Source organism: Fusarium vanettenii, assembly GCF_000151355.1.
Source record: "Fusarium vanettenii 77-13-4 chromosome 7 genomic scaffold NECHAsca_22_chr7_11_0, whole genome shotgun sequence".
In the NCBI taxonomy this organism is placed as follows: domain Eukaryota; kingdom Fungi; phylum Ascomycota; class Sordariomycetes; order Hypocreales; family Nectriaceae; genus Fusarium; species Fusarium vanettenii.
The window spans coordinates 565,856-585,894 of record NW_003315863.1 but is presented as its reverse complement, the minus strand read 5'-3'; the positions used below and the strand labels follow the sequence as shown (position 1 = coordinate 585,894).

Below are 20,039 nucleotides of genomic sequence, written 5' to 3'. Positions count from 1 at the left end.
TGTTGTGTCGATATCATAGATTGAGAGCCGTTCTGTATTTCGTACGATCTGGCTTCTTTCTTGAAGATCGAGAGGGCGAGGAAGAGGGTAGTGGGTTAGTTATGACCCCTCATCTCGAATTTCTACTATTTACTCATATCTGGCTAGTCCCTATAAGCGGCAGCAATGGCGGCAATGGCAGCAGCGGCAGTGTTGTTAGGGTCGTGCCGCCGATCGATTATGGTTCTTGGTAAGTAGCTATCATTCTTGACATGAGACTCGAAAGCGCTAATGAGATTTAAGTAGGCATCGTGTTTAAAGACATGGTGTTGAGAGACTGCAGCTTAAGAAGATGGAAAGGTAGATAATTCTCTTGTTTCTCGTACGGAGGTTAGAGCAGGCAAGTAATAACTTTCTATCCACGATGGAAATTCCTAAAGCTAACTTGCTATTTATAGTTAAAATACCCATGAGAGGCTAGACCTTTCATGACGATGTGGCTAGGTATGACTCTTCTGCTGCTGCAGAAGTTTAAATAGGCCACTGTGTTAACATCGGGTCATGATGTTATATTGTGTTTGAGATCTGTTCTTTATTATAGTTGCAGCCCGGCCCTTGATGGGTTAACTGAGCCCGAAGATCGTTAATATTGATACCCCATAGATTAGTAACTTGCGGCCCCCCTCTCCTGTGACATGATGTTCTTGTATGATGTTGTTGTTTTTGGTGGACGAAGCCTGCGGGGATGGTTTGAGTCATACCTACAGAGCACAGGGTTTGAGGCCAGCGGGGCTTCTGCCTGGCTCTTGTCACCATTACCCCGCAGTGAGGCGTACAAAAGGCCACACCACAGACAGTTCGGGCACTTGGAGCATCCATCGACCAGTCTTTTCTTGGAACCGAGCTACTCTCCTTCCCACTCACGGGTTATCAATCAAGGACTCAATGTCCTGTCGCCACCATGTCTTCCGAAGCCAACCTCCTCGCCCTACCTTACGAGATTCGTGAGCAGATCTTCCAGCACTACTTCAAGCTCGACCGCGGCTACTTCTACGATGGAGAGTCTGAGAAGCTTGTCACGGCTGATGGCCAACCCATCGACCTCTCGTTGATGTATACATGCCGCTCGATCGCAGACGATACAAAACATGTTCCCCTGAGCGTGAATGCCATCACCTTTTCGACGGTATACCGGGAGGACTGGAGAGAACGCGCTGGTGGGCTTGGGTATATCTTGGAGTTTCACCGCCGACTCCAGGTTGATATGATACGCCATATGGCTAGATTCGTCACTCCTGAGATGTATTCTCAGATTGGCCTGGAGTTCCCACAGAGCATGCCAAGCATCAGGGAGGAGTTGACGGCTCATCTACAGTTTAATGAGGAGACCAATTGGCAGCATGACAGATTGGTCCAATTCAGCGCATGGATGAGAGGCGGTGTGATTGACGCGTATCAGAGCATTCTGACCTACACCTGGGATGATAATTTTCAATGGAAATGGGGGACAAGTTATTCTTCAACCTTGGGCGCAATTGCCTACACTTTACGCCTCCTCGCGGAAACGTACCCTGCCGAGTTCACCGAACGGGTCGATCAATTACTTCCAGGCTGGACTGATTCACATTCACCCGATGAGTTCTTCGACCTTACGTTCGACCCATGGGCGATTCCTTCTCTATCCGAGCTCGTCGCAACAGCGGACCAGTTACAGGCCTACCGACTTTGGGAGTGTTTGGAAACTTGGCACCATGCTGAAGAGGATGAAGCTACCGGAAACCGCTATCGGGAAAAGCTCTACTTTTCGGCGGCGGCTGTCGCCATACGATTCCTTGGCCAGTTGCCAGAGCCTCGACGCCTCCAAATACGAAACATCATAATCAACGAGGATCGACTTGCCGTTGGACGCTCTGAGGGTCACATTCTTGGGTTGATACCATTTTGCAGAGAAAACCCCAAACTTCGAGTTGAGCAGCGCGTTAATCTCTGGCGAAATCTCCTACTAAGAGTGCACATACCTCGCCCAAGTGTCGCTGTTCAACTGGCTGAACTAGGGTATTCTAACGATCGCGACCATAAACTCTACAAGTCCGCGACTAGTTCCGCTTTGGCTTCCTGGGGATTTCATGTCATGGAGGTCATGGGCAAGGGCATGCCTGCTGGGACCTTTTCCTTTTTTTTAGACGGAGATCCTGACCTGAATTTCTCGTCCGAAATATTCGACACGCAGGTTCATCCAAATGTTGCCTGGCTGAAGGCATACGCCGAATGCTCTTCTCAGGGCTCCTTCCCACAGCCATACCGAGATATTTTTTATTTCTCGACGGCGGCCTATCTGAAAGGCATAGAACCCTTGCTTGGTGGATCCTCCTTTCTCAAGACCAACTTCAATGTTGGTCAACCCTGGGATTATAGGAAACTGGCTGAGACGCAGCAAGACCTGCCATTGTCTGCTTGGAGAGGTAAATACTCCGGTTTCGCCCCAAGCTTCGACGTGTCTAGTCCAGCCCTGGGCTGGGTCAACATCAAGCTTGAGTTTTTTGAGAAGCAGAGGGAATCTGACTATCTTCACTCATCACTCAACCTTGGCAAGCGTGAGAAGAAGCGCTTGAGACGGGTTCGACGGAGATGGGCGTGCATCAAGACCGAGGCCGAGGATGATACTGAGGAGGGACAGAGGATGCGGACCCTCTTTGGGGATGTACACAAGGCGCCGCCCTGTATGACCAGGTCTGAGAAAAGGATGCATCGGAAGGAGAGGCGTGCGCAAAAGACGGCTGCGAGCCCATCAGATCAGACACAGGAGGACCTGACAGACATTGACAACATTGAAACGACGATTTTTGGGGACTTCTTTGAGCCACGGACGGGTCTGTGGTGGTGGTAGTGAGATTGGATATGTGAGAGTCTGGTAATGATGATAAGGATTGCTTTTGAAAATTGGTGGGTGGGTTCCTGGAAAAGTTGCATTGTTACAAATTGATCATTGCTTTCGCTGCTTTCTCAGTCCAACCGGCCTAGGTATTCTCCAACACTCATGTCTCATTTTTCCCATGCATCGGGCAATTTGTTTCGCTTCGTTGTCGTTGGACCTGGCCCTCTCGACTCTCAGTCTCCGCTGGCCTCTTTGCTCCACCGGTGTTTGACGTGCTCGTCGGAGTACTTGCAAGAGCTTGTTCGCTTGAGGTCCTTGTTCTAAGAAACTCGGACTGTGCAAACAGCGTCTCCAAGCAGGCCGCACCAGTTGGTCGCGGTCTTCTCTGCCCACCGACCTTTGAACCCGAGAAGCGAAAAGCGTAGGTCAAGAAATCACAAACAGGGTCTAGTCTAGAGTCAGTTTGTGTACTATAAATGTTGAACTTCTTACCTCTATGGACCCCGGCATGCTCTGATATCTGATATAGCGCAGACCTGTACTTGGAGTGAAAGTGGGCTCGCGATTGTTCTTGATCAGGGGCATCATTTCTCCACGGGTTCCCTTGCTTCCCGTACGACCACGGTAGTCTGCCAAAGAGGACCCTGAAGAAACTGACGCCCAACGCCCAAATGTCGGTCCTGCCGTCATACTCTGAGCTTTCATGCTCTGGTGAGTGAAACCCCACTGTGCCGTTCGTTCCCGGGCGGGAAACAATCGTGGTTCTGCCTTGCGGAATACTCTCTATCGAGTCGATATCGAGGATGACGGCGTGGAGACGACGGGGAGAGAACGGTGGAGAAGACGGAGCCTCCTTGTGGCATTGGTTCAGTTGAAGGTTCCGGAGGCCAATATTGGTGGGCTTGATATCCGTGTGTACAAAGCGGTGTGCGTGGAGAAACGCAAGGCCCTGAAGACAGTCACGTAGAATTATTTCAAGTTTGGTACGACTAGGAAATACACGTCAACGCTAGGCAGAGGCACTGTAAGGGGCCTTCTTACTGAGTTCCCTGCGGCATCTTGTCAAAGGTGATTTCGACAAATGGCTCTAGTATCACGTGGAACTCATCGATTCGAGTCCCTGGCACATGAATGGTTTCGATAACCCTCAGCATCTTTGTCTGCTTCTCTGCTTTGACGAGCGTCGAGAGAGTGTCCATCAGGTCAAGTTTACGACGAATAGCCTGGGCATTGTTGACCCTGACTTCAATCGTCTTGATAGCCACCAATTGGTCACGTTGTGGATCGGTTGCAGGGCGGACACGACCAAACGAACCCATGCCAATCAAGCCCGTGACAGAATACTTTCCTATCGTTTGAGAGTTAAGTGTTGGTGTAGGAGTTGCAAGGAGAGCCTCCTTAGTGGGCTGGTCATCACCGTGAAGAGCATTGACATATTCTCCAAGACCAGCTTGGCCTTCTGGTCGATGGCAGTGCGGCGTGTACTCAAGAGTGTACCGGAGATCTTCAAAGGACACCGAGTTCTGTGCGTTGACGCAGCTTACATTGCTGCCGCGGGACGTCAAAGAATGGTTATTGACCGTGACCGAACTCCCAGACTCTAGAGAAACTCGGGCTAGACGTGTTTCAGCAGAGAAAGAGATGAAAGCGTGTCTACGAGCAACTTGGCTGCTCCGGCTTGTGGTGAGCAGCAAGTCGACATTTGCTCTTCCCAAGGCCAAATTCTTCTGGCTAAGACGTCCCACAGACCATCCCAAGCGCTGAAGAAGTGGTGGAATGTTTGGATCGAGGAAGAAGAAGCCGGTCCAGATCCTGACGTCCTGCGAGAAGTGGTCGCTTGAGGTGCCAGATGACGGCGATGATGAGCCATCAAGCGACAGTTTGAGCTGATGGTTCACGAGCCGGTTAACTGCGGGATCATAGACTTGTTCATCGGAAAACCACATGTATCGAGAGAAGCGAGACCGAAGACCGTGTCCATCATCGTTGTCTTGCTCCTTGATAAAGTCAACAACGTCGGAAAAGGCGAGTTTTGCAGCTGCATTTTCGGGGCGTAACACAACAAGAGCGTTTCCTGCAGGGGCATTCGGGCCAAGAGGATCCCACTCTGTCGAATCGCTAGCTGGAGTGGCCATGGAAGTAGATTTGTAAGGCCTGGAGGGCCCTTTAAGTGAAGGATGATGAGATGTTTTCACTGTTGGTGGTGAGAGGTGGTGGGGCTTGCAGCCTAAACCCACCTAACAAATGTTTTTACCAACACAAAGATCAAAACGAGATCTAACAAGGGTAACTGGGCTTTATAAAATTGAGAAGAAAACTCTTTAGAACGTAGGATTTGAGTAGGGTCTTTTTCTTCTAATTTTATACCATCTTGAGCCGTTCATACCATGTGATATTTCCATCATGCTCTCAGTTAGGGTAGCCCACATGATTACCGGGACGGAACAAGCTAAGCGCCGACTGACTCACGTGACCTCGTGATGTTCTTCCCCATTCCCGTGGCACTTGGGGAGATGCTCACATCAAATGATTCACCAATCGCGCATATAACCACCCTCATTCTCCCTAGCAGTATTCATTCTCCATGTTTCGAAGAATAGCATCATATTCCGAAATTCCAGCCATCTTGCTGCCAGGGACTTGATCGTCGCCATCGCGACGGGCGTCGCCGACAATGGCGACACCGCCAACGTTATCGACACCCCGTCTTAGCTACCCATGGACATTCTCATTAGCCAAGGTTCTTGAGAATAGCGTCGGCGTATGTCATCTCCATCATCTCCCCTTCGCACTCTGCTGACAGAGTCAACAGCCGCTCCCGTGCCCTGTAGCGACCCAAGGGGCTGAGCTTGTTCCGCCACCCGAAACTCCAGCCCTGCGATACCCTCCCCCGGATCCCGCCTTCGTCGAAACCCTCACCGAGCGACTCGAAAAACTCGCCTGGCGACAAAGAATACGCATCAACGTGTATGGTGTAGACTTTGCAGAGGAATGGCCCATCTCAAGGACACCCCGGCTCCTAGCAGAGGAGGCCGCGGCTCGACGGATTGCATTCTTGGAAAAGGATCTGCATCTCGACTCGAGCTCCACTTCCGAGTCTGAAGGTGAGAATGAGAGGAGGATACTGCGATTGAAGAAGATGTTGCGGCGATCCCGGAAACAAACCCGACCACGTGGTGCTCAACTCCCTTCGCCCCAGTCGACGACGGAAGAAGAGGCAGGAGAGCAAACCCCCGCGGCGAAGCCGTGTCTGAAGCGCAAACGGTCTAAAGTACTGTTCGAGCCGACGAAGATGGCAAAGACGTCGAAGGAACTGGCTGTTTCCAGGATCAATCTGCCATCGACGGCGAACGGGGGGGAGGCTCCGATGTCGTAGTATGAGGATGGACGGACTGAACGTCGTAAGAGACGTAATACCGTTTTGACAGAGTTGTTGCCGATCCTGCGAGCGCATCGGATTTTGCTTGGATGAACTGGACTTGGGTAGACAGAAGGGTCGGGTAGTTCGCTTCACCTGTAATAGACTTGTACATTTCGCTGTTATCCAAAGCTCATACCTTTCGCATTGCATGGCTTCAAAATGCCAGTCATGGGAGTGACGCTCGTGTCGTGAAGTTAGGAGGCCGAGGGCCATGAGTTAGTCCCGTCCAGTGTTTGCAGGACATTGGGAGAATGGATATAGGGATGCACCAGGTGAGAAAGGCAATCAGTCACCAGCATTTAAATCGTACTTAATACTCTATTGACACATACTATCACCGACCATCAGTTCTGCAGGCTCTGATAAACTCACCCAAGCCTTACTATTTTGCTCTCTCGGAACAGAACTCCTTCGACTCTGCCTTGCACCAAGCCCAGAACTTGGCTGACACGCCATTCCCGCATCCCTTCTCGATGTCATCTCGTAGGTGACCAAAGCGACCCCATGGAATGACCCAGGCTCCTGTTTTCTCCATGGTGATATCTTTGGACCAGCCCGCGTAGAGCTCCGTGTAGGCTCCGTAGACTGCCGGGTGGCTCATGATATGCTACGCAGACTCTATTAGGAGGGCTACAGACGAATTTTGAGTGTAGGCAGGCTTACCACGAGTACTTTGCGCATTGTACTTCCGTGTCGCTGCATTTCTGATCTGAGATTTCCAGGGTTGAAGGCCTATTCTGTCAGCTCTATTGCCTCTACTGCCTTGAATCAAGCCTGGGGGACAAACCACGCTGATAACGCCGTCATCCTTGAGTCTTTTGGAGAATTCCCGCGCAAGATAAAAGTTTCCAGCCTTGGATTGTCCATAATTTACACCCTGACTAGTGTGGTTCCTCGGCGAGCCATCACCATCAAACTGGATGCCGTCTGGCGGTGACTGCAAGTCAGCTCCAAGGGAGCCAGCCCATGTAACGCGCACCCCCGTAAGCGCCGCGGAGGCGGTCTTTCGAAGAATGGGAAGCAACAGTTTTGTAAAGAGGAACGGCCCCAGACAGTTGGTCCCCATCTGCAGTTCGTGGCCCTAGGGTATGTAAGAAGAGTGAACTGGTGGCGAGAAAGGTTCAATACTTGGCTTAGCTTACTTGACATGTTCTGGAACCCACAGGTGGCTCACATACACCAGCATTGTTAGTCAAGACATCGAGACGATCCTCGCGGGACATGAAATCACTGGCAGCCCTGGCGACGCTGGCCAGGTCAGCCAAGTCAAGCTCAAGAAACTCAAGACGGCCCCGAGACGATGGATTTTCCTTCTCGATTGCAGAAATGGCCGCTTCAGCTTTCTGCTTGCTTCTGCCAGCGATGTACACTGTTCCGTGTCTCTGATGGAGGATGCGACTGAGTTGGTAACCCACGCCAACGTAACCGCCAGTGACTATGAAGACCTGAGATTTAATCAGCGCCGATTTGTTTGAATATGGGGAATCCTTCGTGCCTTTCCTTGTTGGTCATCGAGGTTCTTCTCAGTCAAGGTGGGAGTTGGGATCCAGAAGGACTGGTCAATAGCGGGAGACGGCATGGCAGAGAACAGGAATCTAGAGAAGAGACTTGAAGATGATCTGAGTAATAACAAACTTGGAGCAGTATGTTGGAGTCTGGGTTCTCAGTTCCTACTATTTATAGACCTGTGGCAATATGATGATGGGTCACATCGGCGGTATTCACAGCGAGCATTCCAAGGCTTGGATCACCTTGACCCTCATAGTCCAACCTCTCCTTTCCAAATTAAGAAGCAAAATCCATCACTTTGCCATCATAGCCTGATCTGCCCGAGACCCAGCGTTATCTCCGATGCAAGATCTCTCTGAAGCTGGTGGTTGTGAGTCTGCGACGCTTATGCAGAGTGGACAAAGCGTCAGGGATTATCTCCGCGATGCCGACAAACGTGCATTAGTGCGACGCGTATCATTAAAGGGCCGGCTTTTTACTGAACAGAGCTGTAAGCACAGATAAAGGACTCGGTCGGATTATACACCCTGCATACATGCTTTCATCGCCCATTCTGTTGATTTCCTTGAGAACTCTGCTCTTGATGACATGTCCTGTACCGTACTAGATGGCCTGCAATAAGCTGGTTCACCAAGTCAACCTGACCTAGCATTCAAGTGAGTGGCTGCCATGACGCGCGTTGATTGACTTGATGGATTGGACAAGGTTAGCTGAAATCCTTTTTGCGCCCTACACTTCTTTCTCAGCTTGAACACCAAGTCTACAATGCAACAATATCACAGTGCAATTACTCTTCTTGCCCCTCCGGGAGAACCTGTCTTTTGCCTTTCTCTGCCTTGACTTGCCGGTCATGGTTACACAATTGCCCAACTGTCGCCTACACATCAACCATGTCGGGCTTCGAAATACTCTGCGCCATCACTGGCGCCATAGGCCTGGCCGAGGCTCTCTTCAGACTTTTCAATGGCATTGAAACCCGCGGTAACCTGCCTGAGGCTTTCCTTGGAGTGGGAAAATGCCTTTCACCGGCCAAGGAGACATTGGAACTGGCCAATGGGTTGACCTGTTGCCTCAAAGAGGACAATCAGGAGACGCGGGCTCTCAAACAAAATCTCGACGACTGCCGTTCGAAGTTTCTCAGCTACACGAGATTGTCTAGCAAATATACAAAGGGGACACCAAAGAAAACTTTCTTGTCTACGTCTACCAGAAGGTGGTCCGCAGGTTCAAACTCGATAACAAGTCTGGTCGAGTTGAGGCATTGACAAAGGGTGCCTTGGACTCTCTGCAACTCCACGGACTGTTGTCCCATATCAATCATCTATGGCCTTTGTATGTATATCATGCTCATTCCATGAAGAGGTAGCTCATGATAATATGTTGTGTCTGGATTGGTCATAACGTGGGTTAGTGCTGGGTGCTATGACGGGATTATAGGCGAGAGGTAATTAGAAAAACTAAAAGAAACCCGCTAACTGTATTTTTTCAAGGCGAACATGAAAAGAAAACCTAAATAAATTACAAGGATCACAATGAGTCACTGCCGATTGCCTGTTAGTGCCTGAATTGATAGTGCGCGCTTAGTGCTGACGGCGGACTTTGAATCGGGCTAATTCATCACGGACTTTTATAAATATGCCGACCAAGGAAGGTTTGGCGGCTTACCATCAAGTATTTAAACCGTGAATGGTTCTCGCAATATGAGAAGAAATCATCAAACTTCTTCTTTATATTCAAATCTCATCTCAAGAATTCCAAATTTTGTCTCCATAAACAATCACCACCATTCAACACCAAAATGTCTACAGCAACCATCCCCCCCTTCTACAACTTCTTCTTCAAATATGTCGACCCTCTCATCGCCCTCGGAGGAGCCTACCTCAACTTCTTTGACCCAATCAGCGCTGTAACCGGCATGGCTCCCAATTCGAAATACGACCCAGACCAGGTCTTTCTCTTCCATCAGAGTGGTGGCCTCGCGTTGGCCGTTGCCTTTATCTCAGCCGTCCTCCCTCGACACACGACGAATGTCACAACTTGGAGAATCATTCAGTTTGGTTTGTTCCTCTCTGACTTGGCTGGTTTGAGCGGAATTGGATCCGCTCTGTGGCGCCAGGGGAGGTTTGCGCCTGCGAATTGGACATCGGATGATATTGGTTGTGGAGGAAGCTATGTCTTTTTGACTCTGGTGCGGTTGCACTTTCTTTTGTATACGAGTGGAGATGTCCAAGAAGCTGTCAAGCGAAATTGAGCAAGTGAATTGCCGAGGGGAATGTTAACTCGGGCAAGGGACGGATGGGCCCTTGTCTCAATTGACAGCAATACTATTCCTAGCAGCAAGTATACTATGTCTCCAGACTAAATTAAAGAATCTATGAAATAAGTGAATACTATAAGTACTCGTATACTTAAGTCGCATAATTTCTACTCATAGGTATAATTATAAAACAGTAGGATATACTTCGACTTGATGTGAACGACAGCTCCCAAACACGAAACCTAACCATATAGTTACCTTACCCGTAAACAAGAAAGGGAAAAAAGAGGAACTGAAGATAAAAAGGGAGATAAAGAAACCCCCTTCACCCAGCTAGTGTGAAACACCATGGTCCTCCAGCTCCTCCACCAAAGGCTTCAGAACCGTCTTTTCCAAGTCATCAAGAACCTTTCCAATACCCGTAAGAGCCGTAATATCCGAAGTAGAGACATTGACAACTTCCCGCTTCTTAACGACAGCCAAAAACTCCTTGACCACAAACTGAATCGCCTCCTCGTCGCTTGTCCCTGTATACTCAGGAAAAGACTCACTCAATGGGTGAATCGTCAACTGCGCCTTGAAAGCCGTGATATTCGACAAAACCAGATGCAAAGGCTTTTTCGACAATCGTTCCGAGTTTGCGATGCTTTCAAAAGTAATAATCGTGCCCTTTAAAAGATCGTAGTTCTCATAGTCCGAAACATCCTCAATGCGTATCCAATAGCGAGAAATGTCGGCGACAAAGAGCATGCAGGCGCAGTCATCGTAAAGATGCAGCCATCTGCTTCTTCGACATGAATTCATCAAGACGTCGGTGATTGCTAGTGAGTAGTCGGTCATGTTGACTTGAGTCTCACGGACCATGGATGGGAATCGATGGTCAAAGTGAAACCAGTCGTGCTCGGTGGCTTGGTAGTTGGGAGAAAAGACCCTTTGCAGCTGGCTGAGAGTGAACGAGTCTGCATCGCAGGTGCAAGTTGAAATCTTGGGTTGTTCGATGCCGAGTAATTCCGCGTCTTTCTCTTCCAGAATGCTTCTTTCTTGTTGAAAGGCTTCTTGGAAGCTTGAATCCTGGCACATGGATATCAACCTCTCTGCTTGGACTGTGTCGCTTTCTCCATCTTGAGTTTCCAAAGTTTGTTGCAGCATCTCCAGCAAATTACTCGTCGACTCATTAGATTCTGCATTTTGCCGCTTCTTTTCAAGCCGGTCGATTCGCTCAGTGAGATGGTTCCAGAACTCTTCCAGAAAGACTCGTCTGACCTCACTCCGAAGCGATTGCTGTTCCTCCTCCGATAGCGGCTCAGATAAAAGGCGTGATTGTTTCCAAAAGATTTGCGTCTGATCCCTGTCACCTAGCAAGATAGCCCTGAAGCATCGTTGCGACCGGATACCTTCTGCCTCGAGCCACCTGTCGATATCATCGGATCGCTGCTTTCCTTCGGTAGAATACCAAGAGGTCAAACTTGACGCCTTCGGAATAGGAATATATGATGAGACAGTCTCGAGAGCTGGGAAGAGCCAACCCCTGTTGCCTGAGTCATTGTTGGGCAAAGTGTCTGACGGTCCCTTGTCGCTGCTCCCAGCGGTCCCATCCGTAGGCATCCGATCGAGGCCTTTTTCATCAACGAGTGCAACCGTGCTCGCCATGGCATATAATGGAAGCCAAAAGATTGCGGTAGTGATTGTGTCAACGCATTGGAAAGAGGTTGCTGACGTGAAGTTGGGTTGCTCCCAACAGTCCTACGTTCCTAGTTAGTCTGCGGGGAAAGGGAACATGTGAAGGATTACGTAAGAACTCTATTTCTTATCTTTTGTTGTCTTTGGAATGATGGAAAAGATTCTTGCCGGAATCGTAAATAGTTTCACTAGGTGTTTCGCATTTGTCGCGAGTTTTACTTTTCAAGGACTGCTCTCTCTTTGTGACCGGACCGAGCATCAGATACCACCGACGAGAGCCAAACAAAGGCGTCGGTTTGGTCTGCTCGCTGTGCCACTATCATAGTTAGCGCGCGCTCATGGATGGGGTTTGGAACTTGGTGTTGAAGGGAAGCGAGGAGCTCTAATCGCTCAGTGCTAGCCGCCACTGTTCCTTTCGTGCCCCAGCTCCACTTAGCTCAGCTTCAGCGTCAACCCATTCACCCTACAGCTTAACATCAAACAAGCAGCGCTCCTTGGTTCGATTTCTGCTTTTTAGCAAACAGAGTTCTTGTTGGACTTTGCGCGCTTGACTCTCGGAGAGTGCCAAACACCCACGACTTACTTAGGAAGTGGGTGAATCGTCAAGTGCGACGGGAAACGACAAATGCTTGACCACCGAGTTTGGGATAAAAGTACAACAATAATCCTAGTAATTAGACCTTCTTGGCGGCTTGAGGCAGAGGGCTGGAGCATGCCTGCACTGAGGCGTATAGGTCCTCGAGGCGACACAAGCTGCCGTTCTTATCAGAACCATGTGTAAGCGGGGACACAATGCATCAGGGGTGGTGTTAGTTGAAGATGTGTTGGTTTGAAAGTACGTTGGGGGCTGGCTTGGACATGTGTCTGATAAATATGTCTGGTTTCTATCTTTGTACCTTGAGAATATCCTGGTTGCAAGGCGTGTGGCATTTTTGCTGACTTGGAGGTCCTTCGCCAGCTCCGCACCACGTGCTGGCTTGTTCCTGTGGCTTTCCCCTGTAGGTGGCAAAGAACAAGTGTCTCAGCTGCACTGTTTATGCACAATAATTACACTGTATGCCCTACTTTTGTAGCCCTGCCCTGATTACTAGCATCAAGAGCCAACAGGTTGAGGATAACATCAGCCGAGATCGGCCACCAGGACGAGTTGAGGCGATTGTTAAGAGACAACTCAAGGAATTCCATGACAGATTCAGTTATTCAACAAATTAACAAAGACATTAAGTATCCATTATCATTGTCTCATTCCTAGTTTTAAAGCCGCCGAGTATACACCCAACCACCAAACCTCCAACCCAACCCTTCAATCAACCACCACTCAATAGGGGACGGGAGCGATAGGAGCAGCAGTGCAGTCCAGCTGGTAGTGGATATACGGGCTGTCTGCCTTGGCCTTGACCTTTCCAGCCAGCGAGACATCGTACAGCTGGCAGTTGCCACCGCTCTTGAAGCCGAAGCCCTTGCAGGTAGGCTCGGAGATGCACAGAGCACGGCAATCCTTGTAGTTGCCCTTAGTCTTGCTGGTATCGGCCTTGTAGTGCTGGGCCACGTTTTCAGGAACCCAGCCGACGATGCCTTCGGGGAGGTTATAGTAGTAGGTGTTGGATGTCTCGCTGCCCTCGGGGGCGCGGAACGGCACCGCGTAGTCCCAGAGGGAGCAGGCACCGTTGCTTCCGGATGACTTTCTCACGGCAAAGGCCTTGCAGCTTGGGAATGCGGAGCTGTAGCATCGGGCTCGACAGACCTCGGGGTCGCTCGCGCCAGTGCCGGTGTAGATGTCGATCCTGTTGCTCGAGTGGGGGGAGTTGGACAGCATGCCGAGGGAGCCGGCGATGGTGCAGCCACCAGGGGCGGTGGAACATCCTGCTGGGGCGGCAATGGGGGATGCGGCGGCGAGGCCCACGAGGGCAGAGAGGGAGAGGAACTTCATTTTGGAAATGTAGATGATGATGAGGTTTTGATTTGGATGTATCAAGGTATCTGGAGACTACCGAGTACGAAAAAGGAGATCTACATGAGCGACTTCCGGGATTCTTATACCTCTGTCGATGTTTTCAGCTGAGGGTCGAGATGCCATCCGCCAAGCTGCCAAGTATGCAAAGGTGATGCCAAGATACATTCAAATGGTGATCCGACACCAGCATCCTGGACCACCAACGCACATGGACAACAAAATTCTCCCTCGAAAGCATCAAAGAAAAGTGCACGGAGCCTCTGGCGAGGCTTTTCGCTTCAGCTGCCAAGAAACCCCCTTAAGGCTATTGACAGATAGCGCCTGTGCGGCCTCAATAGTGTCTTTCACCACCCAATCGAGACACACGTACCCAGAATTTTAAACGTGATTGTCGTGGTGTGGCGTCCCCCAGGCCGTTGGGCTGGAAGGCCTCGCTTATGCATAATTGTTAGACCAGATAATGGGAACAGAAGCGATTGGAGGGTGGGAAGCGAGAGGTCGCCGATTGCATGGGCGGTTACCCCGGGAAATCGAGAGTGCAACCCTGGGATGATGAACATTGGCATTGGCAGACAGGCACGTTGCTTTTTTAATTTCTTTTCTCTTCTTTCCCTTGTTTGCCACTGACTGATCTGTGCCGAGATGGATTTTGCTTATGTCCAGTCCTTTTTGTGAGCCTTTAATATAGGGTATGGGGGGTTTTAGTATCGGGTTTTACACGCCGGAGCGTGTTAATAATTGTATTCTTTGTTATTACGGCCGATGAATTCCTCTGACAACGCCACCAAATTCACACAACGAGCCTTCTTCAACTATGACTTCAGCGGCCAGTTAGTCACTGTCTATTTAATGTCAATGACCTCAATGTTTGCTCTCCCTTGCTTGGTCATCGCAACAACCTCCCCATTCATCAAACCCAACATGAAACAGTAACCCACAAACAAGTAGTGATCACCCTCTGGTCGAAGAATATCAGGTTGGTTCAAGTGCACAATCACGCACACAACGTCTCCTTCCTGTACATCTGCTCCACGAATGAACTTATGCCTACCTATCAATAAAGCCCCTTTTCGCAGCCCATTCTATAAAATGTCGCTCCACAGTCTCATATGGTAAGCGTTTGAGACCATCTCGTATCATCTGCTCGGATAACCTGGGCGTTATCAGGCTATGCATTAGTAATATGTGGTAAAGCATTTCGAGGCTGTTTTCTATGTCCTCCTGATTAAACAAGGTAGAGCTGAGAACGGCCAAGAGAGGTTGGCCCCAGACATATGATAGACATGCGGTAGGGCTTTGCATCAAGAGATACGGTATGTAGTTTGCAGCTGACCTTTTCGTTGGGGGATTATGAGAGAACTTCAATTAGTTGAATCTGGTTGTTGAGATTATCCAACGGTTCACAGAGTCGTTGTGGGGTGGCCATGGTTGTCTCAAAAGGAGTGAAAACAGCGAGACTATTCAGACACAATTGTAGGTGGAGCCGGGCGTCATTTATGAGTTTTCACTCTGATCCAGGTTCGTGTGATGTGAAGTTTCAGGCAATGCTGTTGCGCTGCCTGTCTCACCTAAATCTGTTAGCTTCATGCACACTCTGGGGCTGTGCAAGAGTGCCTCGCGCCACAGCCACCAACAGGCATTCCGTTTTTGTAACTGGACCCGAGGAATACATGGCTCTTGTAAGACAAGTGAATTGATCATTAATTTAGCACCTAAGAGACCCCGCGGGTAATAATGATGGGATCGTCAAAGAGAGCGAACCAGAGACGAAGAGAAGCCAGCACCAGACAGCAAGCTGGCAAGGACCGCAGAAAAGGGATTTGAAGGGATAACAAAGAAATCCTTCTTGTGCTGGTTTTATTTTGATATTGTATGCTGATACCTGATCTAGTCTGTCTGTGTCGCAATAATCCCGTCTATGCCCACCTTGCGGTCTCCAAGCTGAAATCCTTCTCTCTCCGCCTCCTTCCACTCCCTCACAATCGTCTCTGCAACCTCAGCATTCCTGGGGCTAAAGATACACCGATACGGTTTCGCCACAGTGACTGCCCCTAGAAAAAACGCATCATCCGAGAGATCAACCGGCAACAATCTACCCTCTTCGTCTTTGGGCGCACTGATAGTGTACGCCCACAGTATCTTGGCAAAGACAATGTGCAAGCTGTTCTCGGCCACGTGCATCCCTGAGCAAATTCTTCGTCCAGTTCCATATGTCCAGTGATCTCGTTTGTAAGGATCCGCTATTCCGACATAGTCTCCCGCCTTGAGTGGATGGTCGAGGAAGCGGTCTGGGTTGAACTTTTCAGGCTCTGGATAAAGTTCTGGGTCCATTTGAATGCCGTTTTGATGTAGCATTAGACCAGTTCCCTTAGGGATGGTGTATCCATTGTATTCAATATCTTGGTCAGCTGCATGAGGTCCACCCATAGTCGTAGCTGGTCGGATTCGAAGGGTTTCCTTGACAATTGCCCGAACATATGGGAGGTCATCGTCAAAGGTGGGAGACCGATTGTTACCCACTACATGCTCAATCTCCTCGTGGGCTCTGGCAACCACGTCGGGGTAGGCACTGAGGTAAAGAAGTCCGTTATTTACTGACGCTGCCGTGGTATCGGACCCGGCCTCGATCATTGCTATAGAAAATCAGTTATGTCGTTCAACAGAATGTGATAAGCAACTTACTTCCGCAGACATACGCAGCCTGTAACTCGCTGATGCCCTTTTGCTTATAGCCTGCTTCCACAAACTGGCGACCGAAGCAATCAGGAGCTTCACCCTTGTCGATCTTGTCCTTCATCTGGTTCCAATAGTGGAGCCAGGCCTCACTCTGTCGTTCTTCAATCTTTTTGAGGTCGTTGTTCCACCAATGCATCCACTTTGGCAAGTTCAGGAGCCAGGGAAAGACATCAATGGCACCGTATACTAGATATATTGGGTCAGTGTGTTTCTTTGAGTAGAGAATCTGTGTGGTCATACTGGGATTGGCGACCCTACCAAAGTCATTCATGACCTTGTAGATCTGGGTGATTGCGTTGGACTCCTATCCATGTGTTATCGTCAGTTGTGAACATCGAGGCCGTTTTCAGATGTGAACCTACCCATGTCGGTGCCCTCAACCCGTAAACCATGAGCAAGATGACTGATGCTGAGTATCTCTGAACATGGGTATAAAAACCCATCTCTCGATCGTCCTTGGCTTCCCGGGTCTGACCAGTATTGTTAATGCTGTTGAAAATATTCCAAATCAACTGCTTTCCCTCAAAGTTCTGAGCAGGCTGCAGCACATTAGCCGCCTTCGGGGTCAGTGAAGCATGGATAATGGACCGAAGCGTCCGCCAGTGGTTCCCATATGGCATGAGAACCATCCGTCTCCCGCCCGAGACCATATTTGCCGACAGAAAACTAGGACGAGTGGATGTAGCAGCCGACTTTTTCTCAAGAAGCTCCTTGACAATTTTGGGGCTATTCAAAAACACCCAGTTTTAAGCGGGGCCAAGGCGGACTTGGTAGATCTCGCCATACTGGCGTGCCCATGTCTTGAGGATGCTGGGAGACTTGAACTGTAAGAGGTTTCCGATAAGAGGAAGTGCGGGAGGTCCCGGAATAGGTTTGCTTGTCTGCTTGGAAAAGCCAACAAACTTGATGAAGAGAAATACTAGGCCAAGAATGATGGGTAATAGGATTTCTTGTGACATTTTGACTTGAACGGTAGAAAAGTACGATCTCACGAGCATTAAGGATTGGTCCAAGATAAATGATCCAAGAACAAACTTGAAACAGCCGTCTTGGCCTTGTCTGTCTTATATCCCCTGTCTCAGATCCGGGATGGTGTGGGGCCGAAGTGCCGAACCGATACCCCACGATCCTGCCCTGCTAGCTCTTGAAGTGGAGGTGAGCAGGGGCATGGTCAAGGACTCGAAGAAGCGGTGGGGGAAGGGGTGGACTTCTCAGGGACCTAACGGAAATAACACAACCGTGAAACGGAGATTAGCATAGGGCAAAATGCGGGGGAAAACAACCGAACCAACATGGGTGCAAGTGTGTTTGAGTTATGGGTAGTTTGTTAGATAAGGTCTTGTCGAGGTGCTTGATATCAAATTTGGTAGGTTCACGGGGACATGACAGCTCAGTGAAGTAATATTATCGCTGATCACACGTTCTAGTTATTTGACACCGACGATCACTCTCGGGTACCTCAAGTTGATGCAACCTTGCCGTAGAGATGGATCCCGCACATCGTGGAGCCGATGCAGAGTACCCATTAGCAGAGAGTTATATAATAGAAACATGACACTACAGGTGGTGTTGTCTTAATGACAGTATCTGTATCTTTATTGACACCCTTTACAGTTTCAAAATCGATCACAATGGTTGTAGAAGCCGATAGCCTGAGAAAAGCTGGCTTCAAAGGCGACATCATTGACGCCAGCTCTTCAGAGTTTACCGATGCCTCAAAGCGCTTCTCTGCCATTTTCAATGCCAAAGCCAAACTCATTGCTTTTCCCGGAACTGCCGAGGATGTCTCCACTGCAGTTCTCTTTGCGGGCCGGTAGGTACAAAGACGACCCGTTAGAACCCACTGGCTAACCACAACTATCCAGGACCAATCTTCCTCTTGCCGTCAAGTGTGGTGGTCACCATGCAGGCGGCGCCAGTGCTGTGGATAACGGTCTTGTGATTGATCTTTCGCACTTGAAAGGTGTCAAGATCAACAAAGAGCGGTCCGAAGTGACAGTTGCTGGAGGATGTCTGTGGGGGGAGGTCTATACCGCTCTCCGTGACGAGGGTTTAGCCTGTGTTGGGGGAGGAGTACACAACGTTGGCGTTGGTGGCCACTTGTTAGGTGGTAAGTAGATACTTTGGCTCGGATTGATCTCTTGCTAACTAGGGACATCCTAGGTGGTTATGGTCCGTTGACTCAAAGATATGGCATGGGTAAGTTCTCCATGAATGATGCGATGGCAAATCTGTTAATCTTTTTCCAGCATGTGACAACCTGGTCTCTGCCACCGTTGTTTTGGCCAACGGAAAAATTGTTCAAGCAAGCGACAAGCAGAACCCGGATCTATTCTGGGGTATAAAAGGTTAGTATAGGATTGACTGGTAGATAGAAAACTTCATCCGCCAGGTTTGTTACTTGGGCTCACATGTTTTAGGTGCCTCGTCAAACTTTGGCATCGCCGTCGAGCTTGTCCTCAAGACCTTTCCAGACCCTGTGAGAAAATCCTAGCACGCAAAGTTATTGATTTTTGCCCTGCATACTAACGGCGCTTTGTTCAGGGACAGTGGGTATTCCGATCACTCGCATTTTCTCCCGACGACATGCCAACTTTGGTCCCTCGATTTGTCGTAGGTCAAGACTTGATCAAACGAAGAAGCAACCTGACAGTTTCCAGCAACATGTCAATGCCTACCAACTGAACGGCGATGTCGTTATTGTATTTCTCAACTTTGTCCGAGGGCCAGGAAACAAGGTCAGCGACTATACTTGAATATTTTGAAATTTCTCTAACCTCACTCGACGTTAGCCACTTGTGCTTCTCAACTTTACGCTGCAAGGAACAGTCGACCAGTTCTCAGACATTTTCAGCTTCTTCTTGGACGGAATGAAACCGCTCAATGACTCTTTAACAACCTTCCCCTCTTTGGTGGAGCTCAGTCACTGCCTCGATGACCTGTTGCTTGATGGGCCGCCCAGAATAGCGACCGGAGCACTCCCTGTGACGAATATCACACCTACGCTTGTGTACAAACTCTGGGAGCGATGGCTAGAGTACACGGACAGATACTCTGATGCTTCCTTCACCAAGGTCGTGTTCGAGATGCACAAGGCAAAGCGTGTTCGTCCGGTATGTCAACCCAAACCACTCCATATCGGTGTTGCATCTGGTTCTAACTTGTTCTCTAGGAGGCCAGCTGCATTCGTGCCGCAGATCAAGGCCACAGCATGATTCTCATTAGCGAAGAGTAAGTAATCCAGCAGGCCAACTCAAGTGTTGGAATACTGACACATTTGTTAGGCACAACGACCCAAGTCACGATACAACCGCACTCCAGTGGGTTCATGAGGGTAACCAGCTCGTTCGACAACAGCAGATTCAAGACTGGGGCAAAGATCTCGGCGTGTGGGCCAATGCATCTATGCCAACAGAAACCGCCGAGGATTGCTGGGGACAGAATTACCCTCGTCTTCAGAAGCTCAAGGTAATGTGTTCCTTGTATCTAATGGGTCACCATCACTAATTAATAGTATCAACAGGCAAAGTATGATCCTGGATACCTCTTTGACAAGTACTGGCACATAGAGCCAAGCTATGCACACATTTAAGGTTCCGGATGACTAGAAGATCTAGAGATACTGCAA

General features: G+C 49.4%; 9 protein-coding genes across 9 annotated transcripts; 4 read left to right on the top strand and 5 right to left on the bottom strand.

The window, feature by feature from the left end:
* Window positions 1-949: 949 nt before the first annotated feature.
* Window positions 950-2,407, top strand: NECHADRAFT_25596 (uncharacterized protein; the record flags this gene model as incomplete). Its single annotated transcript, XM_003044524.1, has 3 exons — window positions 950-1,086; window positions 1,414-1,669; window positions 1,742-2,407. Coding segments are annotated over 3 exons (1,059 nt in total), but the record flags the coding sequence as incomplete, so codon positions are not given.
* A 607-nt stretch (window positions 2,408-3,014) lies between these two features.
* NECHADRAFT_83180 (uncharacterized protein) lies at window positions 3,015-4,989 on the bottom strand (the record flags this gene model as incomplete). The annotated part of the gene is made up of 4 exons (XM_003044404.1): window positions 3,015-3,301; window positions 3,347-3,843; window positions 3,896-4,377; window positions 4,435-4,989. 4 exons carry the CDS (start codon window positions 4,987-4,989, stop codon window positions 3,015-3,017), a joined length of 1,821 nt encoding a protein of 606 aa, XP_003044450.1.
* A 539-nt stretch (window positions 4,990-5,528) lies between these two features.
* NECHADRAFT_83179 (uncharacterized protein) lies at window positions 5,529-6,230 on the top strand (the record flags this gene model as incomplete). Its single annotated transcript, XM_003044523.1, has 2 exons — window positions 5,529-5,615; window positions 5,667-6,230. 2 exons carry the CDS (start codon window positions 5,529-5,531, stop codon window positions 6,228-6,230), a joined length of 651 nt encoding a protein of 216 aa, XP_003044569.1.
* A 427-nt stretch (window positions 6,231-6,657) lies between these two features.
* On the bottom strand, window positions 6,658-7,723 carry NECHADRAFT_45833 (uncharacterized protein; the record flags this gene model as incomplete). Its single annotated transcript, XM_003044403.1, has 4 exons — window positions 6,658-6,882; window positions 6,939-7,007; window positions 7,063-7,356; window positions 7,418-7,723. Coding segments are annotated over 4 exons (894 nt in total), but the record flags the coding sequence as incomplete, so codon positions are not given.
* A 1,844-nt stretch (window positions 7,724-9,567) lies between these two features.
* Window positions 9,568-9,858, top strand: NECHADRAFT_9711 (uncharacterized protein; the record flags this gene model as incomplete). The annotated part of the gene is made up of 1 exon (XM_003044522.1): window positions 9,568-9,858. A coding segment is annotated over one exon (291 nt), but the record flags the coding sequence as incomplete, so codon positions are not given.
* A 267-nt stretch (window positions 9,859-10,125) lies between these two features.
* NECHADRAFT_101152 (uncharacterized protein) lies at window positions 10,126-11,750 on the bottom strand. Its single transcript, XM_003044402.1, has one exon. It carries the CDS (start codon window positions 11,689-11,691, stop codon window positions 10,375-10,377), a length of 1,317 nt encoding a protein of 438 aa, XP_003044448.1. The 5' UTR covers window positions 11,692-11,750; the 3' UTR covers window positions 10,126-10,374.
* A 1,289-nt stretch (window positions 11,751-13,039) lies between these two features.
* On the bottom strand, window positions 13,040-13,651 carry NECHADRAFT_106284 (uncharacterized protein; the record flags this gene model as incomplete). The annotated part of the gene is made up of 1 exon (XM_003044401.1): window positions 13,040-13,651. The coding sequence occupies one exon, from the start codon at window positions 13,649-13,651 to the stop codon at window positions 13,040-13,042; it is 612 nt and encodes a 203-aa protein (XP_003044447.1).
* A 1,911-nt stretch (window positions 13,652-15,562) lies between these two features.
* Window positions 15,563-17,370, bottom strand: NECHADRAFT_101151 (uncharacterized protein; the record flags this gene model as incomplete). The annotated part of the gene is made up of 5 exons (XM_003044400.1): window positions 15,563-16,308; window positions 16,358-16,597; window positions 16,652-16,715; window positions 16,774-17,137; window positions 17,198-17,370. The coding sequence occupies 5 exons, from the start codon at window positions 17,368-17,370 to the stop codon at window positions 15,563-15,565; spliced, it is 1,587 nt and encodes a 528-aa protein (XP_003044446.1).
* A 672-nt stretch (window positions 17,371-18,042) lies between these two features.
* Window positions 18,043-20,003, top strand: NECHADRAFT_83173 (uncharacterized protein; the record flags this gene model as incomplete). Its single annotated transcript, XM_003044521.1, has 11 exons — window positions 18,043-18,224; window positions 18,277-18,521; window positions 18,575-18,610; window positions 18,661-18,759; window positions 18,832-18,890; window positions 18,956-19,024; window positions 19,072-19,149; window positions 19,204-19,524; window positions 19,584-19,642; window positions 19,696-19,879; window positions 19,935-20,003. 11 exons carry the CDS (start codon window positions 18,043-18,045, stop codon window positions 20,001-20,003), a joined length of 1,401 nt encoding a protein of 466 aa, XP_003044567.1.
* Between the last annotated feature and the right edge of the window lie 36 nt (window positions 20,004-20,039).